General features: G+C 46.7%; 1 protein-coding gene across 4 annotated transcripts in view; it reads left to right on the plus strand.

Annotated features, from left to right (window-relative positions):
• Window positions 1–23100, plus strand: part of igsf11 (immunoglobulin superfamily member 11) — a 344662-nt gene that overhangs the window by 297932 nt on the left and 23630 nt on the right. For all 4 annotated transcript variants that reach the window (XM_070893379.1, XM_070893383.1, XM_070893382.1 and 1 more), the window contains one exon: window positions 917–1072. In XM_070893379.1, coding sequence (XP_070749480.1) covers window positions 917–1072 — 156 coding nt within the window. The remainder of the gene's footprint in view (window positions 1–916; window positions 1073–23100) is intronic.

The following is a 23100-nucleotide window of genomic DNA, read 5'->3' on the forward strand; positions in this document are numbered from 1 at the left end:
AGAGCAGAGGAGTGGGAGTATTAATTGGATTGCTCTTTCTGAGAGCTGACACAGGCACAATGAGCCTGTGTTGTATGATTCTATTTCTTAAATGATACCCACTTTTTTGTACATGCATTGATCTAACTAGAATTCCATTTTTTGTGTTAATCATTCTTCCTATGAAGAAGAACTTTCAGCCATTGATTCTTGCATTACTGTCATGATTTTATTTGAAGTAATATCTTGGATTTATCTTTTCTGTAGCAGTTATTATCTTAGACACCAGTATGAGATCCTTTCTCAATCACCTCATTGAGAGGGAGAGTATTATTGCAGCATAATATTTTAAATTCTTGAATCCAAGATTGGGTTCTTGAGCATTAGAGATCTTCCTAGTTTGAGAATTTAACACATAACAAAACCACACCATGAATGGTCTTATAAGTTGTGTAAAAGTATAAGTCAGAAGCCTAAGTGTCAGTACCTGTCTGAGCGTATGGCCTATCTGTGAATTAGTGAAGGTCCTGGTTTGTATGAACCAATCACTGTGTCACTCTCCCTGTTAACACAGGATACTGTAGTGTTATGCAGTATTATGGAACTCAAGGTCCAAAAGACTTTTTAATATCAGATCCAGATGTAGTGAGAGCACATTTCTGGAACTTATTATTTTTAACATTATGAACAATTGTTATGTGAAAACATGTAACTTGATGATTTTGTTCGCTGAGTCGAGCAGTCATGCAGGAGCTTTGTGGTTTTTCTCTCATTGAAATGATGGGAGTTGAAGAGGCAATAAAACCTAAGCATTTCACCAGGCAGTATATGGTCCCGTTTGCATCTGTGCTGTCATTGGTTTCATTGGGAGATGTGTTTTATGGGTGCTCTAACATTTTTTTTTCCAGGCCTGATGTTTTGCAATCTCTTTTTGCAGTGCCACCCACTATCCCATTATGCAGACTTCAAGGAATTGTTGACACTGGAAATGATGTCACACTGACTTGTAGTTCGGAAGAAGGTATCCCCATCCCAACGTATTCCTGGGAAAAACTGGATTCATTTGTTAACCTGCCGCCATTGTCAGTACAGGGTAATGTACATATTTGGATATCATTACGTGCCTAGTTAAACACTTATTTTGTAATTTTTATGTGAATTTGAGCTTTAAAAAAATTGCTTGCTCGTCTTAAGGTTTTGCGGGTACTGAATTAACTATTTCTGACTAGTAAATCACAAATAAAACCTATAATTGTCTGATTATCCATTTCTATTTAAGGGATAACTCTGACAGAAATAGAAAAGCTGGTTTTCAAAGCCAACATCTCAAGCAACAACATTACCTTATTATTTCTGGCTACTTGCAGTGGCTTATAAACTCTTATCCGTTAAATCAATAGCGATTTGGCAAAGACTGTGCTTCTGTCGTAATTACCATGAAATAGATGCCTCATTTTTATAAGAAGACATAGAAACTTTTTAACAGATGAGAAGTGTGTTTTTGAAGTGCAATATGGGGAATATTGATAAAAATAAAAGTGTATCAGTACAGCAATGGCATTGAACTGTACATTTTTGCAAATGGGAACAAGATAAATGACAGAGATTAATGGGAAAGTCATATTGGGAAAGAAAAGTTCAGACAATATTAATCAAAGGAATCGTGAAATAGATTGATGTAAAATGTCAGGAGATCATAGTGAATAGTGATAGACCAGGATGCTATTCTTAGGCAGGAGTCACATTAATGCAGCAGATATAGATTACATCATTGAGATAGTACATTGGCATGGGACAATGTTGTTCACCCCTGCAGACCTCTCAATGCTCGCTGCTAAGGATAACAAATGAAGAGAAATCCTGCAGTCTAAGGTCCTTTCTGCAGTGAAAGTGAGTTTGCAAGCAGAACATTTATATCCTGAATGAGTGTTGTCACCTCTGGCAGGTCTGTGTTGAATGTTTGGTGATCTTGCATTAAAAAAAAATCAACATTGGCATGAAAACTGAATAATTCTGTGACAGTAGATGGGGCATTTAGAATTATGCCACTATTAGTGGAAGCTAAACATGAGGAAAATAGAAACATTAACAAGTGGGGAATGAGAAAAAGGTCATTTGGCCCATTAAGCCCACGATTTGCAATGCATCATGTGCAATTCACACTGTCAAGGACTCAACACAACTTATTTAATCTCTTGAGGGAAACGAATAACCACAGGGAAAAGCACAAAGGCAACACTGCATGAAATTTCCCCTGGAAGACAATCCAGTGAAATTGTGTGATATTAATCTAATATATTACGGTCTATATTATTCACCTGTCTAGTGGTATTTTATGACCTTTCCATGGTGCTGGCAGCCTGAGGCCGCAGTGCTGCATGGAATATTCGGTCTACTATATTAGTGCTTATCCTGATTGCCTATTTGGAATTCCGCTATTTATCCTTCTCCTTTTCAAAAGATTTAATTAACATAATGTGAAAGGGAATTGTTATTTTAGGAAGAAAATGGCATGACAGATCTGTGCCATTTTAATTATGATGTACCACTCATGCAATGCAGCTGGGTTTAGTGACAGCATAACACCTTTGTGATGCAAATCATTGGGCTGAAAATATACCGTGTAATATGAGAAGTTGAGATAAAATTAGTAACTATTTAGAAATCGAGGACCGCCAGCATGGACTTGGTAAAGGCAAGTGGCGTTTGATAAATGTAATAGATTTATAAAGAAGTGACGAACTGGAAGTTAAAGAGAATGCAGTAAATGTATTGAATATGGATTTTAGAAGATGTTTAATAAAGTGTCTGACAGTCTTGAGGTGTATGATGTAAGAGAGAGGATAGATTACATAGGTTATACAGCACAGAAACAGGTCATTCGGTCGACCAGTTCACGCCGGCATTTATGCTCCACTCGAGCCTCCGTCCGTCTTTCCTCATCTAACTCTATCACCATAACCCTCTATTCCCTTCTCTCAAATGCTTGTCTAGCCTCCCCTTAAATGTATCTATGCTATTCGCTTCAACCATTCCACATTCTCAGCACTCTCTGGGTAAAGACATTTCTTCTGAAAGCCCCATTTAATTTCTTGGTGACACAAGTGGAAACACTTTGTGTATCTACTCTATCAAAACCTTTCATAATTTTAAAGACCTCTATTCAGTCACCCCTCAGTCTTCTCTTTTCAAGAGAAAGAGACCCGGCTTGTTCATCCTTTCCTGATGGGTATAACCTCGTGTTTCTGGTATCATCCTTGTAAATCTCTTCAATTCTATCCCTCTAGAAATAAACCCTAGTGGTTGGCTTGCTTTTTTTAAATGGTCTTATTAACCTTATTAACCTGCGTCACTACTTTTATTGATTTGTGTATTTGTACTCCAAGATCCCTTTACTCTTCTACCCCATTTAGGTTCTTATTTTTCAAGTAATATGTGGCTTCCTTATTTTTCTTAGCAAAATGTAATGCCTCACATTTATCTGTGTTGAAATTCATTTGCCAATTATTTGTCCATTCTGCAAGTTTATTAATGTCTTGTAATTTGTTGCAGTCCTCCTCAGTGTTGACTATCTCCCTCCCCCCAATTTGGTGTCATCTGCAAATTTAGAAATTGTGTTTTTCATTCCAAAATCTAAATTGTTAATATAAATTGCCAACAACATTGGTCCCAGCAGTGATCCTTGTGGGACTGATCTTGCTGGGAGAATGTTCTTTACACAGCGGGCCCATGGAAAGGTTTGCCAAAGGGAACAGTTGAGGCCGAGAGAATTGCATCTGTTTAGGGAAAAATGGATAAATATTTGAAGCAGAGGATTATAGGAAAAGAGAGTGCGGTAGTAGGATTAGTGTTGCATTGCTCTAGCAAAGTACTGGTGCAAACACAGTAGGCCGAATGGCCTCTTTCTGTACTATAAACCTCGATGATTCCGTGGTTATACATGTTACTGCATTTGGATAAAATGTCCTTATCCGCTGCTTAAACATGATCTTCTGGTTAATGATCTTAAAATAACGGACACAGAAATTTGATCCAAATGTGTTAGCATGTTCTTTATTAATATTACAAAGTGTGATTTAATTCCCATTTTGGTTTGTTGACAATTATAGTTGCATAATTACACCAGTAACATTCCAATTGATAATCATCTGTCAACTACTTTTGATGGGAGTTTATTCCACTTCCCTTTATCCGTGAGACAAAAATGCACTGGTCTTCTGGTCTCACTTGAGGAGCACTAGCGTATTGTGCCATGAAACAATGCAACTCGGGTTTGATTCCGTTTAGGTGCTGATCTCCACTACCTCTCTTCAGGGAGGTGCTTAATATAGGCTGGTACCCCATAGAAAAGGGAACTGCTTCTAGAGCCGGCTTCCAAACACATTAGCAGAAGCCTAGGGCGAGATTGCCCACCCATTGTCTCAGTCCAAAAGATCAGAAAGCAAATAGGTGGGAACTGAAGGTTAATACACCATCAGCACCCCTTCCTAAAATTAAATAAATGTAAATTATTTTTTCTGTCTATTACCAGTAATTTATTTTAGATTTGTTTTTATTTAAATGAAGGCTTGATGGTCTCATCAAGGAGCTGACTTGGAACAGTTGCTAAACCTGATGGTGCAAAAAAAGCTCAATTAACACACACTGTCAAAAGGACAAAAATCACTGAAACGCTGCGGGTAAATTACTTTAATAATGTCACTTCAGCTTCATGACACATCATACTCCTCTGAGGTTTCTGATTGTATTGTCATCATTCACTGTTTAAATCAACCTGTTCAAAAGAAAAATCATCTTGGTCCTTTATTGAGTTTTGTTTTGATATTTTTATCTTTATTTTTCAAATAGAAGTTTAAAAAAAAACATTTATTTACAGTTTTAGACTTTACGTTTCTGCAGATTTAGGTGATTTGCCCCCTAAATGAGGAAATGAAGCAAAATCCATCAAAATATAATGTGGTGGTGCTACTTCCGATGCACAGTTCCTTATAAATAGATGTGGCCTTGTGACATGGACAGTGCTGGTGAAGGGTTCTCAAATATCTGTGGATCTAAATCAGTTCTATCACTTTTTCATGGTCGTCTGATCATGGCTCAACTCATCCTGTCATACTTTTGCTTTAAAATAGTTGTGAAATACAATGAATTGATCAAATAGATCACCAATAATCAAAATGCCATCCACAGCCAACATATAGGCTGCCGCCTTCTTATCCAGAGGCTTGTTCAAAAACTACAAAGTTTTAAGATAAAGTTTCCATTCTGCTGGCTGCAGTTTTGCAGAGTCATCACATGTACTTGTTTCCATCAACATGCAACTAGAGATTGGAATCTAGCAAATCCTTCAAAAAGCTGACACTGCCCCAGAAAAGTTGACTGCTCGAAAAATAGTCCCAAATATAAACCAATGAAATGTTGAAACAAGTTATGATACTGAAAGTACAGTGGGACGCAATTACTAACTTAATTAGTAATTATACATTACATTCCTTCGTTCACATTTGCGAAAAAGACATAGGGCTGATGTGATCCTGGTCAAATCTAGCCAGGAATGGACTGGAAGCATGGTGGATTGAAGCAGTTGGATTTTTTGAGGTCAGCCACTGAAAACTAATTGTAATAAGCTCCTTATGCAAATCTAAATTTGGAAGATTTTTAATCTTGGGCTGTAGCATGCATAATGGAAATACTTTATTCTCGTCTTCAGCATCAGACTGGCAGCATCGAGATACCCTATCAGCTTTTTCTACACATGCTTCCATGTCCATCTTGCTGCAGGACACATTTTGTGCGTGGCACAGAAATAACTTCTAATGTTACACACAAATCTTATAAGCTGTGCCTCTAACCAACAGTGTCACCAGAAGCTACGTTCATGATGCATTATAATGAACCCACACAAGTAGGGGCGTAGGCTGCGAAAAGGGGTGGCTGTCTCTGTAAAGTCCTTACTTTACAGCATGAAACCACATGAGGCACATTCCAGGGACAAGGCCACTCAGTGACCTTAGCTCTTTATTACAGCACTCCAGAAGTGATGACCCTGCGTGGGACCTCCCTTTATATACCTGAGTGATCAGGTAAGGAGTGTCTCCCACAAGTTCACCCCTGTGGTCAAGGTGTGCATCTGAGTTGAGTGTATACAGTAATACAGTGGTGTTACATTGTAGTTACAAACATGACATCACCTTCCCCCCCCCCCAAAGTCTTATTGGGATCATAGGTTTAGTCTTTCAGGTGGTCTACGCTCCCTCGTGGAGCGCCGCAGTTGGGGCTCTGGTTGTTGGACACTGACATGAGTGTCTTATCACTTGTGGTGATTCCGGGCTGACCTCAGGAACTGTGCATTCCTCTGATTGCTCTTGTTGCACGTTCACTGGCGATAGTGTGAGCTCCATCTCATGGTCTTCTTCACGTTCCTCCGTGTCATTGCTGAACCTTTTTTTTTTTTACTTGGTCCAGATGGCTTACGGCATATCTGGCCATTGTTGAGTTTTACCACAATGACCCTATTCTCTTCTTTGTCAATTACAATACCCTCGAGCCATTTGGGCCCCATGGTGTGATTGAGGACTAATACAGGATCATTTATTTCTAAACATCTCCCCCTCGAATTACGGTCATGGTACTTGTTTTGTGACTTGCGCTTGCCCTCAACTATGTCGGTCAGGACTGGGTTGATGAGGGACAACTGAGTTTTTAGTGTCCATTTCATGAGTAGCTCTGCGGGCGGGACCCCCGTGAGCGAGTGCGGGCGGGACCTGCAGGCCAGCAGGAGGCACGATAGGCGGCATTGTAGGGAGGGTCCTTGAATCCTGAGCATCCCTTGCTTAACGATTTGGACTGCACATTCCGCCTGGCCATTGGAGGCCGGCTTGAACGGCGCAGTCCTGACGTGGTTGATGCCGTTACCCGACATAAACTCCCGGAATTCATAGCTCGTGAAACACGGGCCATTATCACTAACCAGGATGTCCGGCAAGCCATGTATTGCGAAGATCGCACGTAGGCTTTCCAAGTTGGTGGATGACGTGCATGAATTCAGGATGATGCACTCGATCCATTTCGAGTATGCATCTACAACGATGAGGAACATCTTCCCCATGAACGGGCCCACGTAGTCAACGTGAATGTGTGACCATGGCTTGGTGGGCCAGGGCCACGGGCTGAGCGAGGTCTCTGGGGGGCATTGCCCAGCTGGGCACATGTCGTGCACCTGCGAACAAGGTGTTCCAGGTCTGAGTCAATTCCAGGCCACCAAACGTGTGACCGGGCAATGGCCTTCATCATCACAATGCCTGGGTGCTCGCTGTGGAGTTCCCTGATGAATGCCTCCCTGTCCTTCTGGGGCATGACGACCCGGCTGCCCCATAGTAGGCAGTCAGCTTGGATGGAGAGCTCATCCATCCGTCTGTGGAACGGTCTGACCTACTCAGGGCATGCTCTGTGTGTGGGTGCCCAATCCCCAGTCAGGACACATTTCTTCATCAGGGATAGGAGGGGATCCCTGTTTGTCCAGATTTTGATCTGGCGGGCTGTGATAGGGGAGCTTGCACAGTCGAAGGCATCGACAGCCATGACCATCTCAGTGCTTTGCCCAGCTGCCTCCTCGGTGGTGGCCAGTGGGAGCCTGCTGAGCGCGTCAGCGCAATTTTCAGTGCCGGGCCGGTGCCAGATGGAGTAGTCGTAAGCCGCTAGCGTGAGAGCCCATCGCTGTATGCGAGCTGATGCGTTGGCCTTGCTGTCTGACAACAGGGATGTTAATGGCTTGTGGTCTGTCTCTAATTCAAACTTCCTACCAAAGAGGTACTGGTGCATTTTCTTTATACCATAGACACATGCAAGCGCTTCCTTCTCAACCATCCCATAGCCCCGTTCTGCTTGAGAGCGACCTGGAGGCATAAGCCACAGGTTGTAGCTGACCCTCAGCATTACCCTGCTGCAACATGCACCCAACCCCATAGGACGATGCATCACATGTCAGAACTAAACTTTTGCAAGGGTCGTAGAGGGTCAACAGCTTGTTTGAACACAGTAGGTTTCGTGCCTGATCAAAAGCCCGTTCCTGACAGTTCCCCCCCAAAACCAATCGCAACCCTTATGCAGGAGCACATGTAGCGGCTCCAACAACGTGCTCAAGTTCGGCAGAAAGTTCCCGAAATAGTTCAACAGTCCCAGGAATGAACGCAGCTCTGCTGTGTTGCAGGGCCTGGGTGCTCGTCGAATCGCCTCTGTTTTGGATTCGGTGGGCCGAATCCCATCTGCAACAACCCTCCTGCCCAGAAACTCAACCTCAGGAGCTAAGAACATAAGAACATAAGAATTAGGAACAGGAATAGGCCATCTAGCCCCTCGAGCCTGCTCCGCCATTCAAAAAGATCATGGCTGATCTGGCCGTGGACTCAGCTCCACTTACCCGCCCACTCCCCATAACCCTTAATTCCCTTATTGGTTAAAAAATCGATCTATCTGTGAGTTGAATACATTCAATGAGCTAGCCTCAACTGCTTCCTTGGGCAGAGAATTCCACAGATTCACAACGCTCTGGGAGAAGAAATTCCTTCTCAACTCGGTTTTAAATTGGCTCCCCCGTATTTTGATGCTGTGCCCCCTAGTTCTAGTCTCCTCGACCAGTGGAAACAACATCTTTGCCTCTGCATTTAGACTTCCTGAGTCGCAGGCCTACCCGGTCCAGTCAGTGTAGCACCTCCCCCAGGTTGTGGAGATGTTCCTCGGTGTCTCGACCCGTGATGAGGATGTCGTCCTGGAATGCGATCGTTCCAGGGATGGATTTAAGCAGGCTTTCCATGTTTCGTTGAAAAATCGCGGCCGCCAAACCGGCACCTGTTATACGCAAACAGTTCCTTGTGCATGGTGATCGTGGTCAGCAGTTTAGATTCGTCGGCCAGTTCCTGGGTCATACAAGCTGAAGTGAGGTCCAACTTGGTGAACCGCTTGCCGCCTACCAGCGTGGCGAAGAGGTCCTCCGTTCTTGGGAGCGGGTATTGGTCTTGTAGAGACACCCGATTGATGGTGGACTTGTAGTCACCACAGATCCTGACAGAGCCATCCGCTTTAAGAACGGGGACAATGGGGCTCGCCCAGTCGCTGAATTCAACAGGTGAGATGATGCCCTCTCGCAATAGCCGATCCAATTCGTTCTTGATTTTCTCCCGCATCACATGCGGCACCGCTCTGGCTTTGTGGTGCACTGGCCTGGCGTCCGGGGCGATGTTTAACACTACTTTAGTGCCTTTGAAAGTCCCAACGCCCGGTTGGAAAAGTGACTCGAATTGTTGTAGGACTTGTGAGCACGAACTTCGCTCCACCGAAGACATTGTGTGAACATCACCCCATTTCCAGTTCATCTCCGTTAACCAGCTCCTCCCCAACAGTGCGGGACCATTGCCGGGACAATCCAGAGTGGCAGCCGGTTCACTAAGCCATCGTGCGTGACAGTCAACATTGCACTGCCTAGCACCGGAATGATTTCTTTGGTGTAAGTCCTTACGAGGCATATTCCAGGGACAAGGCCACTCAGTGACCTTAACTCTTTATTACAGCACTCCAGAAGTGATGACCCTGCGTGGGACCTCCCTTTATATACTTGAGTGATCAGGTAAGGAGTGTCTCCCACAAGTTAACCCGCTGTGGTCAAGGTGTGCATCTGAGTTGAGTGTATACAGTAATACAGCGGTGTTACATTGTAGTTACAAACATGACAGTCTCTGCTCTTTCAGAGTCCAATATCTATATGTTTTGACTCTGCTTACATGAGCAGGTTGTACATATCTATCAAACCAGGTCTGCAAATGTGGCTGCCTTGTGTACGATCTGCAATTTGCACTTCTTCAGCAACACGCCAAGGCTTTTTCAACAGCACCTCCCAAACCCACGACCTCTTTCACTTGGAAGGACAAGGGCAGCAGGTGCAATGGGAACGCCACCACCTCCAAGTCAAGCACCATCCTGACACAAATTTTGGGCTCAAATTTCCCCAGGAGTTGCCCCGCTTTTTTTTAAAGCAAATAGCTTTTTTTGGAATAACTTAAAAATCGCAAATTTCCCCATTTAACTTGCTCCAGTGTAAGTCAGTTCGTTAGTTTTTTTGTTGTTGTTTTTTTTCTCCAAAAGGGGGCGTGACCAGCCATTTGTGCCCATTTTGGCCATAGAAGCAAATTTGGCCAGCTGAAAGTTACTCCAAACTAACTTAGGCCAGTGTATGTGGCCACTTTTGTCGGCACAGAAAAACTTTACCTACATTTAAGATACCAGCGCAGGTAGCCAGAGATAGGGGATGGGGGTGGGGGGAAGGTGAGTTAGAGGATTCCAAAGCTGGAAGACCTTCACAACATCAGCAGAACATTACAACTGTTGTGTATCTGTAAAGCATGCACTCCCATGTTCCACCACCAGGGAGTGCATCCCCAGAAGTCCCAAGGGATCCCAGCATCCCTTGGGAGCACTGTTTATAAGCCGGCCCCTAAGGCCTGTTACTCTGGAGTGTCTTAATAAAGACTGAGGTCACAGTTACTTTAACCTCCCTGTGTGCAGCCTCATCTGTGTTAGGAACACAACAATTGGTAACGAGTACACGAATCCAACGCAAAGATGCAGCAAACTATGGGCATCCTGGAGATGTTCCCGGAGGGTGAGGACTGGGAAGCCTATGTCGAATGGCTAGACCAGTACTTTGTAGCCAACGAGCTGGACGGAGAAGGAAGCGCTGCAAAAAGGAAAGCTGTTCTCCTCACAGTCTGCGGGGCACCAACCTATAGCCTCATGAAGAATCATCTGGCTCCGGTGAAACCCACAGATAAGTCGTATGAGGAGCTGTGTACACTGGTTCAGGAGCATCTTAACCCGAGGGAGAGCGTGCTGATGGTGGGGTATCAGTTCTATATGTACCAGCGATCTGAAGGTCAGGAGGTGGTGAGCTACGTCGCCGAGCTAAGGCGACTTGCAGGACAATGTGAGTTTGATGGCTACCTGGAGCAAATGCTCAGAGACTTTTTTGTACTGGGCATTGGCCACGAGACCCTCCTAAGAAAACTCTTGATTGTAGAGACACCGACCCTCAGTAAGGCCATTGCGATAGCATAGGCGTTTATGTCCACCAGTGATAACACCAAACAAATCTCTCAGCACACAAGTGCCAGCAATCTTCATAAACTAACTGGAACTGTGTTTGCGAGCAGAAATGTACAGGGCAGAAACCACGAGTCTGCAACAGCCAGCAGGCCTCAGGTGACCCAGATGACTGAGTCCTCAACAAAGGATGAATGCAAGGCACTTCACACCTTGTTGGCGTTATGGAGGCTTCCATTCAGCTGATTAATGCCGCTTCAAAGGGTATGTTTGCAAGAGCTGTGAAACAATGGGGCACCTCCAACGAGCTTGCAGACAAGCTGCAAGCACTGCAAAACCTGCTAACCACCACGTGGTAGAGGAAGATCGGTCCATGGTGGACCAAAGCAATTTCACGCCTCAGAGAGGAGGTAGATGCTGAAGTCCACGGGGTGCACACATTTTCAACAAAATGTCCACCTATAATGCTAAACGTAAAATTGAATGGCTTACCCGTAGCCATGGAACTGGACACTGGCACTAGCCAATCCATCATGAGTAAAAAGATGTTTGAGAGACTGTGGTGCAACAAAGCACTCAGACCAGCCATGAGCCCCATTCACACGAAACTGAGAATGTACATCAAAGAGCTTATTACTGTCCTGGGCAGCGCCATGGTCAAGGTCACCCACGAGGGCACGGTGCACGAACTGCCACTCTGGATTGTTTCGGGCAATGGCCCCACACTGCTTGGAAGGAGCTGGGTGGGCAAATTCCGTTGGAATTGGGATGACATCCGAGTGCTATCACATGTCGATGAGTCCTCATGTACCCAGGTTCTTAACAAATTTCCTTCCTTTTTTGAGCCAGGCATTGGAAACTTTTCCGGGGCGAAGGTGCGAATCCACTTGGTCCCAGAGGCACGACCCATTCACCACAAGGCGCGATCGGTACCTCACATGATGAGGGAGAGAGTGGAAATCAAGCTGGACAGGCTGCAACGCGAGGGCATCATCTCCCCAGTGGAATTCAGCGAGTGGGCCAGCCCGATTGTTCCAGTAGTCAAAAGTGATGGCACGGTCAGGATTTGCGGCGATTATAAAGTAACTATTAATCATTCTCGCTACAGAACCAATACCCGCTACCTAAGGCAGACGACCTATTTGCGACGCTGGCAGGAGGCAAGACGTTCACCATGCTTGACCTGACTTCGGCCTACATGACACAGGAGCTGGAGGAGTCTTCGAAGAGCCTCACCTACATCAACACGGACAAGTGACTGTTGATCTACAACAGATGCCTGTTTGGAATTCGGTCGGCTGCAGTGATCTTCCAGAGAAACATGGAGAGCCTACTCAAGTTGGTACTACGCACGGTGGTTTTTCAGGACGACATATTGATCACTGGTCAGGACACCGTCGAGCACCTATAAAACCTGGAGGAGGTCCTCCAGCGACTGGATCGCGTAGGGCTGCAGCTGAAGAGGTCGAAATGCGTCTTCATGGCAACAGAAGTGGAGTTTTTGGGGGGGAAGATCGCGGCAGACGGTATTCGGCCCACAGACGCCAAGACAGAGGCTATCAGGAACACGCCCAGGCCACAGAACGTCACGGAGCTGTGGTCGTTCCTGGGACTCCTCAACTACTTTGGTAACTTCCTACCGGGGTTAAGCACCCTCTTAGAGCCCCTACATGTGTCATTGCGTAAAGGTGAGAACTGGGTATGGGAAAAAAAACAAGTAATTGCTTTTGAGAAAGCCAGAAACATTTTATGCTCCAACAAGCTGCTTGTATTGTATAACCCGTGTAAAAGACTCGTGCTCGCATGTGATGCGTCGTCGTACGGAGTCGGGTGTGTATTGCAACAAGCTAACGTTGCGGGGAAGTAGCAACCTGTCGCCTATGCTTCCAGGAGCTTGTCTAAGGCTGAGAGGGCCTACAGCATGATTGAGAAAGAGGCATTAGCGTGTGTGTTCGGGGTAAAGAAAATGCATCAGTACCTGTTTGGCCTCAAATTTGAGTTGGAAACCGATCACAAGCCCCTCATATCCCTGTTCACTGAAAACAAGGGAATAAATATTAATACCTCAGCCAGCATAAAAAGGTGGGCACTCGCGCTATCAGCGTATAACTGTACCATCCAGCACAGGCCAGGCACCGAGAACTGTGCGGATGCTCTCAGTCGGCTACCATTGCCCACCATGGGTGTGGAAATGGCGCAGTCTGCAAACTTGTTGATGGCGCAGCCTGCAAACTTGTTGTTGGTCATGGAAGCGTTTGAAAATGATAAATCACCTGTCATGGCCTGCCAGATTAGGACTTGGACCAGCCAAAATCTTCTGCTGTCCCTCGTAAAAGAAAATGTATACTGCATGGGAGCTGGGCCAGCATCCCCGTTGAAATGCAAGAGCTAATCAAGCCGTTCCAGCGGCGAAAGGACGAGCTGTCCATTCAGGCAGAATGCCTGTTGTGGGGTAACCACATAGTGCTCCCCAAAAAGGGCAGGGAAACGTTCATCTCGGATCTCCACAGCACACACCCGGGTATAGTAATGATGAAAGCGATAGCCAGATCCCACTTGTGGTGGCCCGGTATCGACTCTGACTTAGAGTCCTGTGTACGGCAATGCAGCGTATGTGCTCAGCTGAGCAACGCGCCCAGAGAAGCATCACTAAGTTTGTGGTCCTGGCCCTCCAGACCATGGTCGAGGATCCATGTCGACTATGCGGGCTCGTTTCTCGGTAAAATGTTCCTGGTGGTGGTGGATGCTTTTTCAAAATGGATTGAACGTGAAATAATGTCGGGAAGCACCGCCACCATTGAAAGCCTGAGGGCCATGTTTGCCACCCACGCCCTGCCTGACACACTGGTCAGTGACAACAGGCCATGTTTCACCAGTGTCGAATTTAAAGAATTCATGACCCGCAATGGGATCAAACATGTCACCTCGGCCCCGTTTAAACCAGCCTCCAATGGGCAGGCAGAGCGGGCAGTACAAACAATGAAACAGAGCCTCAAACGAGTCACAGAAGGCTCACTCCAAACCCGCCTCTCCTGAGTACTGCTCAGCTACCGCACGAGACCCCACTCACTCACAGGGATGCCCCCGACTGAGCTACTCATGAAAAGGGCACTTAAAACCAGACTCTCGCTGGTTCACCCAACCTGCATGGTCAGGTAGAGAGCAGGCGGCAGCAACAAAATGTAAACTATGGTCGTGCCACTGTGTCACGGGAAATTGATCAGAATTACCCTGTGTATGTGCTAAACTATGGACATGGTCCCAAGTGGATCGCAGGCACGGTGATAGCTAAAGAAGGGAGTAGGGTGTTTGTCGTCAAACTAGACAATGGACAAATTTGCAGAAAGCACCTGGACCAAACGAGGCTGCGGGTCACAGACTGCCCTGAACAACCCACAGCAGACATCACCTTTTTCGAGCCCACAACACATACCCAAAGGATCAATGACATCACGCCGGACCAGGAAATCGAACCCATCATGCCAGGCTCACCCAGCAGCCCAGCAGGGCCAACAACACGCCAGCCCAGTGAGGGCACAGCCAACACACCAGAACAGACATTTGTACCGAGGCGGTCCACCAGGGAAAGAAAGGCTCCCGACCGCCTCACCTTGTAAATAGTTTTCACTTTGACTTTGGGGGGGGAGTGATGTTGTGTATCTGTAAAGCATGCACTCCCATGTTCCATCACCAGGGAGCGCATCCCTTGAAGTCCCAAGGGATCCCAGCATCCCTTGGGAGCACTGTATATAAGCCGGCCCCTAAGGCCTGTTCCTCACTCTGGAGTGTCTTAATAAAGATTGAGGTCACTGTTACTTTAACCTCCCTGTGTGAAGCCTCATCTGTGTTAGGAACACAACAACATCTTCAGCACAACAGCTGCACAACATCACCACAAATAAACCAAAAATAAATCAGCTACAGAAAATAGAACAGTTCTACCTTGCCAACTGCAGAATGCACCAACTAGCCCTTCTGGCAGGGCTAGGGGCGGCAGGCACGCATGACTGTACGGGTAAGTGATTTTTACTTTTTACAGTTGACCCTAAATGTTGCGTGGTCCTAATGGAGGATGATTCAGTTTTGATGCAAAATATCTTTTATTGTGAATTTTACAGTGCGCTTCAACGATACAAACAACAACAGGAAAGAAAGTCTGCACCCATCCCTCACCCACATCTCGGGGAAAATGTACTTCTTTATAGGGTCGGTGATGGTGGTGGTGCGGGGTTGGGGGCCCGGCTTGGGTCTAACCGGTGGCTGGTGCACGGGGTGAAGGGGGAGTGAAATTTGACTCTCCAGCCTTTGTGCCCCTATTGCAGAAACCAGCTCCCTCATGGCATCTGCCATCGTCTGCACACCCTCTGAAATGCCTACCCTGACTTCCCATCTTAGTGCAGAGATTTCACCCGATAGTGTGACGACTTCATCACGCACCCCACTGACGGCTGCCACGAGTAATCTTGTGAGGGCATTGATCTCCTCACCCAATGAAAAAACCTGATTAACTTCTGCTGAGGGCTGCCTCTCAGGAGAGACTGGTCGGCTTCTCCTTCCCCTCGCCGTGGGTCTACCTAGTGGCACCCCTCCAGTGCGAGGCGCCGGCTGGGACAGTGGGGCACCGGGTGTCCCAACATGCATTTCCTGACCGACACTTGGACCCGCGACCTCGGAAGGTGTGAACCCATGGAAGGTTGCCGAGGAGCTAATGGAGAGTTCTGGCTGTGTGATGCCCTGTGATATGTCCTAATCGATATCGCGGTCAGCATTCTCCTGAGCACACATTTCCATGGACCCCTCTTCACACCCCCCCCCCCCCCCCCCCACCCGCCTTGGTCTGGAGCGCAAGCATCTGGATCTTGAGGAGTGTCCTCGTCTTCTGCAAAAGACAACACAACAGTCAAATGGATAGTAGCACAGGAGGGGGCAGGATCGGTGGCATGAGTAACCTCACGTGTAGCAGGCCAGTCAGCAGGTTGATTTGAAAGGCCACTATGCATTTTAATGACCCACCCTCGCGTGTGGGTCCAGCTTGTGCAGAGCTGATTCTTTTTCTGCTGGTGCGAGTCAGCAAGGCAGCAACTCTCTGGTCCACGGGTGTCAGTTGGTGCAGATTTGTTGAACCTCCTCCTGTTATAGTTCTCTCCCTCTTGTTGTGGGCCAATTCCTTCTGCAAAGCTGAAAATATAAATTGTTAGACATGGTGCGCTTCTGATGGGTGGGACACATACAGATGCTCGCATTTTCCACTGCAATTCAATTTAAAGATGAAGATATTACTTACACTCATTACTTGACCAATGTCCTGCCATTATTTCTTGCACTGACTTCCAGTGTTGACCCCAGCGGAGAATTCTTCAGCAACGAGGTTCCATCTTTTCCTCATTTCCTTGGGGGAGACCTTTGACTGACCACTCTTGCTGATATCCAGCTCCAGCCATTTCTCCTTAATAACCATTACTAATTTCTCCACTTCCTCATGGAGGAAATTCTTGGTTCTTCTTGCATGCTCTTGGGCCATTCGTCTATTGGACTCAAAACGCAGGTAATGTTCAAAGGTCACACTTACATCTATCTTACACCTATCCAACACTCCTTTCCACTCCCTCAGCCACACAAAAATCAATATTCAGGCCTCATCTTTATATATGCTCCATAGCCACTTATTCTGAGGAAGCTCTCCCTTTAATTGGCCGATTGCCAAGCTTCCTGTTACACTGCGCATGCGCGCAGACTGAAGCACCCATTGCACATGCGCGCACAAACGGTCATGCGTGCCCCTGCTGGCACTGCACGACACATTGGGCCCAAGCCCCGCCCCCCTGCCAGTCGCGCTGAGCAAGTGCAGCCGAAGCTCCGCCTCCCCCAGACTCTGCTGCGCGACGCCAATGGATCCGGATGACGAGGGAGCGGCCAAATTACAAGGTAGATTTTTGGCGCTTTTTTTCCTCCAGGAAGTTGGCACACCACATCGAGATACGTCACTCTAAGCGGCTGGGGAAATTTGGGGCCATATTGCCGTTCCTTCATCATCGTTGGGTCAAAATCCTGGAACTCCCTACCTAACACATACTGGTTCAAGAAGGCGGCTCACCATCACCTTCTCAAGGGCAATTAGAGATGGGCAATAAATGCTGGCCTTACTAATGACGCCCACATCCCTGGAATGAATAAACAAAATAAAAGGAGCAGTTGAGCCAGCTGACTCTGAAGACACTGGCACATTGGACTCAAGAATGCTCGTTCAGGGGACAGGAGTTGACAGCAACCACAGTATTGGGCATGGTGCCAGCATTTGAAAGTCAGCCTGTCAACACACTTGCTGCTCTCATTAGAGTAGTACCGTGCAGAGCAGCAATTTAGATTCTGAATGACATACACCATACAGAGTTACCAAAGGGAAGCACCAGAGTCTCACACACACTGTTTCATTTTTAAAGAAATAAAATAGTTGCACTTTATTGTATTTTAGTCCAGTTCTTGCTACTCCTGAACTAGTCCTGCTCCTATTTCTTATGTTCTTTTGTGTCTTTGAGAAGGGTCATATTAAGGTAGTGGCAGCTGGATGGATGGGCATGCATTGCACTTAAGGTAAAGTAGATGAAAATTGAGGTCAGATTGTTTATTGGGCCACTGAATGGTAATCGCCTGTGCATGAGTGAGTGTGCAGGAGCAAATTTATAAGACAGATTGTGGGGTCATTTTGCAAGAGTTGTCCATGACTGACTGGGAGTAAATTTCCTTCATCCATTTGTTCCACTTCTTCCTGAGCATTGCCTGGCAATAGTTGGGCTTTGGCATACTCGTTCTCCTGTTGCTGGTGACTCTTTGTATTGTAAAGTTATGCAACATGCAGAAGATGGTGACAACTTTGGAAATCCTTGCTGGGTATACCACAGGAGCACCCCTCCCCCGCCCCCACCTCCCCTACATCTGGTCAGTCCAAGCAGCATAATCTTTGCTTCGAATTGAACACACCATAAGTATACTAATACTGTTAGTGGATATGCCTTTTTATTTCTGCATTCAGCTAGTGTTCTCAGGGGTGGGTGGGGAGGTCCATCAACAAGGTTGCCTGGGAGCCAAATGTCTAGTCTTTCAAATAATTCTGGCTCGGTGGGCTGACACAAAATTAAGGTGTTATGGGTACTGCCAGGATATCAGCTATTGACTTGCACGATGAAGCTGCTAAGGTCTGACACAAAGGGCATAAATTTCTCCAGCTCAGCTCATCCACCATAACTTAGGCTGAAGAGCTGCAGAAACCCCAGAAAAAAACAATCTTGTTTTTCTGAGATTCCTGCTGCCCTTCTGCCAGGTGAGCTGGAGAACTCCCGCAGAAATTCACCCACTACAACATTAAGAGGATGGAAATCCTCTGAGGCCATAGGGTTGGTGTGTGGTTCCCAGATGGTTGTATAATGTTCTGTACTCCTGGGACTGCACTGCACTGTGGCAAAGGCAGTGTGTCCTGTCCAGTTGATGCCTTCTTTCTACAGGGAAAGTGATAAATGTGTTGTCCCTATTAGACAAGATCTCTGTCACTTGCTTGATGCATCTTTGGACAGCAATATGACAGACTTGATATACGTCACTGATGGTGGCTTGAAAATGTAATGTAGTGATGACCTTTCCAGGCACAGGAAGAACCATCCCTGCAGTAAAAGCTGGCTGCAGGCCAGCCTCGAGGAGCTGTGTAACAGCCTTCCTTGTGAAGCTGAGGCAGCAAAGGCAGGTTTTTTCTGACATACCCAGGTACGAGCGAGTTTGTAAATATGGTCCTGGGGTAAGGGCGGCCACGCTTTTGGAATATGCCTGCGTGGCCTATTCTTTCAATGAAAAAGTCTCTCAGCATTTCTCCTCTCAGTTCATCGGAGAACTCACATAAACTAGCCAACCTCCGAAGTTCCGCCCCGAAGTCGAGTATGCTCTGGCCCATAAAATCAAAAGGGAAAACAGCAAATGCTGGAAATCTAAAATAAAATCAGAAAATGGTGGAAATACATAGCAGCACGATCAGCATCAGTAAAGTGAAAGGCTAGGAAATAACGTTTTGAGTGTTTATCGTGCATCAGAACCCCCGACCAGGAGAACTGAGTGCTGGGAGCAGAACCTTGCAAAAGTTATCCTCATAAGTACATGCAACCCTAAAGGGGAACATGCATGCACAAGATTTATTTTCCAGGGTAAACACGGGCACACCATCCCAGGAACAAAATCGACATTTTGACATTTTATTTGGTGAGTTTTGCAATGATTTTTGGAGTATAGAGTGGATAAACCAACTTGTATTTCCTTCCCCAATACTACCCATTCCACAATCTATTGTGTAGGGATGTTATGAATAAATATTTAATAAGTAAATAACATTTCAACAAGATGTTTAAAATATTAAAGTACCTGTAATAATACAAATTTAATCAAGCCATAAAATATAATTTCTCCAAAATATATTTATAAAGTTTTCAAAAAAAAGCACTGACTGAAATCACAACAATTAACAAAAATATCTATATACTCCATGTAAGTTCTCTCGCAAATATTTCTGTTAATAATGTCCTGATTGCAGGCAGCCCAATTAAATGTTGGGGAAAATAATCAAAAATTAGAATTTGCATGAGTATTTCTCACTAAAAGGAGCAGCTGGATGGAATAGGCAGCTGGAGGGCCATTCCCTCTTCCCACCTCCCTCACTACTCCGTGCCCAGGGAGGAGCTTTGACTGGTTGGGAAAGGGCCGTCTCTGTTGCTGGGAACTGATCTGGGGCAGATGCTGCTTCTATTTCCTCTTAATGAGCAGCCTGTCCACCCCAGCATTGACAACCCTGGCAGCACGGACAGCTGCATGCCGCATGCCCCTCTGCACCACCTCAAAACTATGATTCCTGACTTGCAAACATCTCTGACTCTGGGCCAACTTCATTGCTGCCTTGATGTCTCTCTCCACCTTCAAACCACTCAGCAGCATCCTCCATTCCAGGCTGCTGTGACATGTACCAAATCCATTCAAACATCAATAATAATGTTCTGGTGACAGGCAGTCTAAGTCAATGTTGGGGAAACCGACACCCCAGAGCCACACTCACTGATTGACAAAATGTGTGTGTGTTTAAAATGCACCATTTTAATCTGTGCTCGAGTTTAAAATGGTGCATTCGATCCACTTTGAAAATGCATCTACCTGAATGGGCCCGCATAGTCTATGTGCACCCGCAGTAGGCCAGGGGCTCAGTGGAGCCTCCCTAGGGACATTGCTGAGTTGGGCACAAATGGTGCACCTTCGGACGCAGAGCTCCAAATCCACGTCAATACCAGGCCACCAGACGTGGGATCTGGCTATGGCCTTCTTGAGAACGATCCCCGGGTGCTCGCGGACCAATGCCTCTCTGCCTCACAGAGGCATGACTACTCGGCTGCTCCACATCAGGCAGTCTGCTTGTAGTGATAGCTCATGCATGCGCCTGTGAAAGGGCATTAATTCCTCGGGGCAGGCATCGCGAGCCTCTGCCCAGTCACCGGTTAGGACACATCTTTTTACTAAGGATAATGTGGGGTCGCTGGCCGTCCAGGCTCTGATTTGGCGAGCCGTCATGGGCGAACCTGTGGACTCAAATTCATTGATTGCCATGACTATCTCACAGTCCTGTTCGTCAGATCCTTCCGTGGTCGCCAGGGGTAGCCTGCTGAGCGCGTCGGCACAGTTGTCTGTGCCTGGTCTGTGCCTTATGGTACAGTCGTAGGACGCCAGCATGAGTGCTCACCATTGAATTTGCACCGAGGCGTTGGCGTTTATTGCCTTGCTCTCGGATAGGGGGGACGTGAGGGGCTTGTGGTCGGTTTCTAATGCGAACTTGGCCCCGAAAAGATATTGGTGCATCTTTTTGACACCGTACACGCACGCGAGCGCCTCCTCCTCCACCATTCCGTACCCGCGCTCCGCCCGCGAAAGTGACCTGGAGGCATAAGCTATGGGTTGTAATTTGCCTGCACTATTGACATGTTGCAAAACGCACCCGACCCCATACGATGACTCATCGCATGTGAGAACTAGCTTTTTACCTGGGTCAAAGAAAGTCAAAACACTGTTGGAACACAGAAGATTGCGTGCCTTATTGAAGGCGCGTTCCTGGGCGTCCCCCCAAAACCAATCGCACCCTTTCCTGAGTAGCACGTGGAGAGGCTCCAGCAACATGCTTAAGTTCTGCATAAAGTTCCCAAAGTAATTGAGTAGCCCGAGAAAGGCACGCAGTTCTGAGACATTCCGGGGCCTGGGTGCCAGGCGAATTGCTTCTGTTTTGGACTCTGTTGGGTGGATTCCATCAGCGGCAATCCTTCTGCCCAAAAATTCAACCTCGGGTGCGAGAAACAGGCACTTGGATTTCTTGACTCGTAGGCCTACCCGATCCAACCGCTTTAGTACTTCCTCCAAATTACGGAGATGGGAGTCGGTGTCCCTGCCCATGATAAGTATGTTGTCTTGAAATACAACCGTCCCCGGGATGGACTTGAGCAGACTCTCCATGTTGCGCTGGAATATGGCAGCTGCCGACCTGATGCTGAATGGGCATCGATTGTACATGAAAAGACCGCGATGTGTGTTGATGGTGGTGAGTAGCTTGGATTCCTTGGTCAATTCTTGCGTCATATACGCAGATGTGAGGTCTAATTTTGAGAAAAGTTTACCTCCAGCCAGTGTGGCAAATAAGTCCTCCGCTCTGAGCAGTGGGTACTGGTCCTGTAGGGAGACTCTGTTTATGGTAGATTTGTAGTCCCCACAGATTCGTACGGATCCATCAGGCTTCATGACTGGGACGATGGGACTTGCCCAGTCGCTAAATTCCACAGGTGATATAATGCCTTCCTGCAGAAGCCTGTCTAGTTCATGTTCAATCTTTTCCCTCATCACATAGGGTACAGCTCTGGCCTTGTGATGGACTGGTCTAGCATCCTGTGTGATGTAGATTTTGACTTTGGCCCCTTTGAAAGTGCCCACACCTGGCTGAAAGAGATGTTCAAATCGCTTTATAACTGTTGAGCAGGAGGTCCGTTCCTCTAATGACATGGCATCGACATCATCCCATTTCCAGTTTAGTTTTGCCAGCCAGCTTCTCCCCAGCAGTGCTGGGGGGGTCTCCGGGGACAATCCACAGGGGAAGTCGGTTCACTGTCCCTTTGTGTGTGACCGAGAGCATGGCGCTGCCGAGGACTGGTACGATTTCTTTGGTATAGGTCCTTAGTTTGGTGTCGACCCTTGAGTTTTGGTCTGTCTCTTTTATGCGGCCACAGTTGTTCAAATTGTTGAGCGCCCATGAGAGATTGACTCGCTCCCGTATCCAGCTCCATGTTGACAGATATCCCGTTGAGTAGGACCCTCATCATTATAGGAGGTGTCCTGTTGTAGGAGCAGCGGCCATTGATCGTGTTGACCCGCTGTACATCGGTGTCCCGGGTACTGTCCCCACCATCTTCTGGTCCGCTTTCCGATCCATCCGATTCGTATACCAGCCAAGCTGCCATTTTTTTACACATGCAGGCCAAATGCCCTGTATAGTCACAATTTCTGCAAACAGCCTGCTGAAATCGACATCCCCTTGAGTGCCCACCCCCACACCTCCAGCACAGACCTGTTCCATTGTTCAAAGAGTACCCAAAGAATGAGCTGCGTCTGGCTGATCTCTCTTGAGCTTCTCTCAGTTTGTAGTTGATTGCTCGCATTGTGGGTTGATGAGGTGTGAACGGCCGTTCCTGTGGCTCTTGATGGCTTCTGCCTGCTGTCGAGAGCCTGTTCTCCCGGTTTTGTCTGTGTGTGGGGGTAGCAGCTTGTTTAGTGCTGTGAACTACTACTTCCGATATTTCGTTAGTTGTCGTACCTGCATTGTAAATCAACCTCGTTTCTTCTTCCCCTACCAAGAATGTCTGTGCAACCAATGCTGCTGCCTCTAAGATCAGGTTCTTGGTCTCTATGAGCTTTTGGAATATGCCTGCGTGGCCTATTCCTTCAATGAAAAAGTCTCTCAGCATTTCTCTCCTCAGT

The sequence above is a fragment of the Pristiophorus japonicus genome, chromosome 11, assembly GCF_044704955.1.
Source record: "Pristiophorus japonicus isolate sPriJap1 chromosome 11, sPriJap1.hap1, whole genome shotgun sequence".
Classification (NCBI taxonomy): Eukaryota; Metazoa; Chordata; class Chondrichthyes; family Pristiophoridae; genus Pristiophorus; species Pristiophorus japonicus.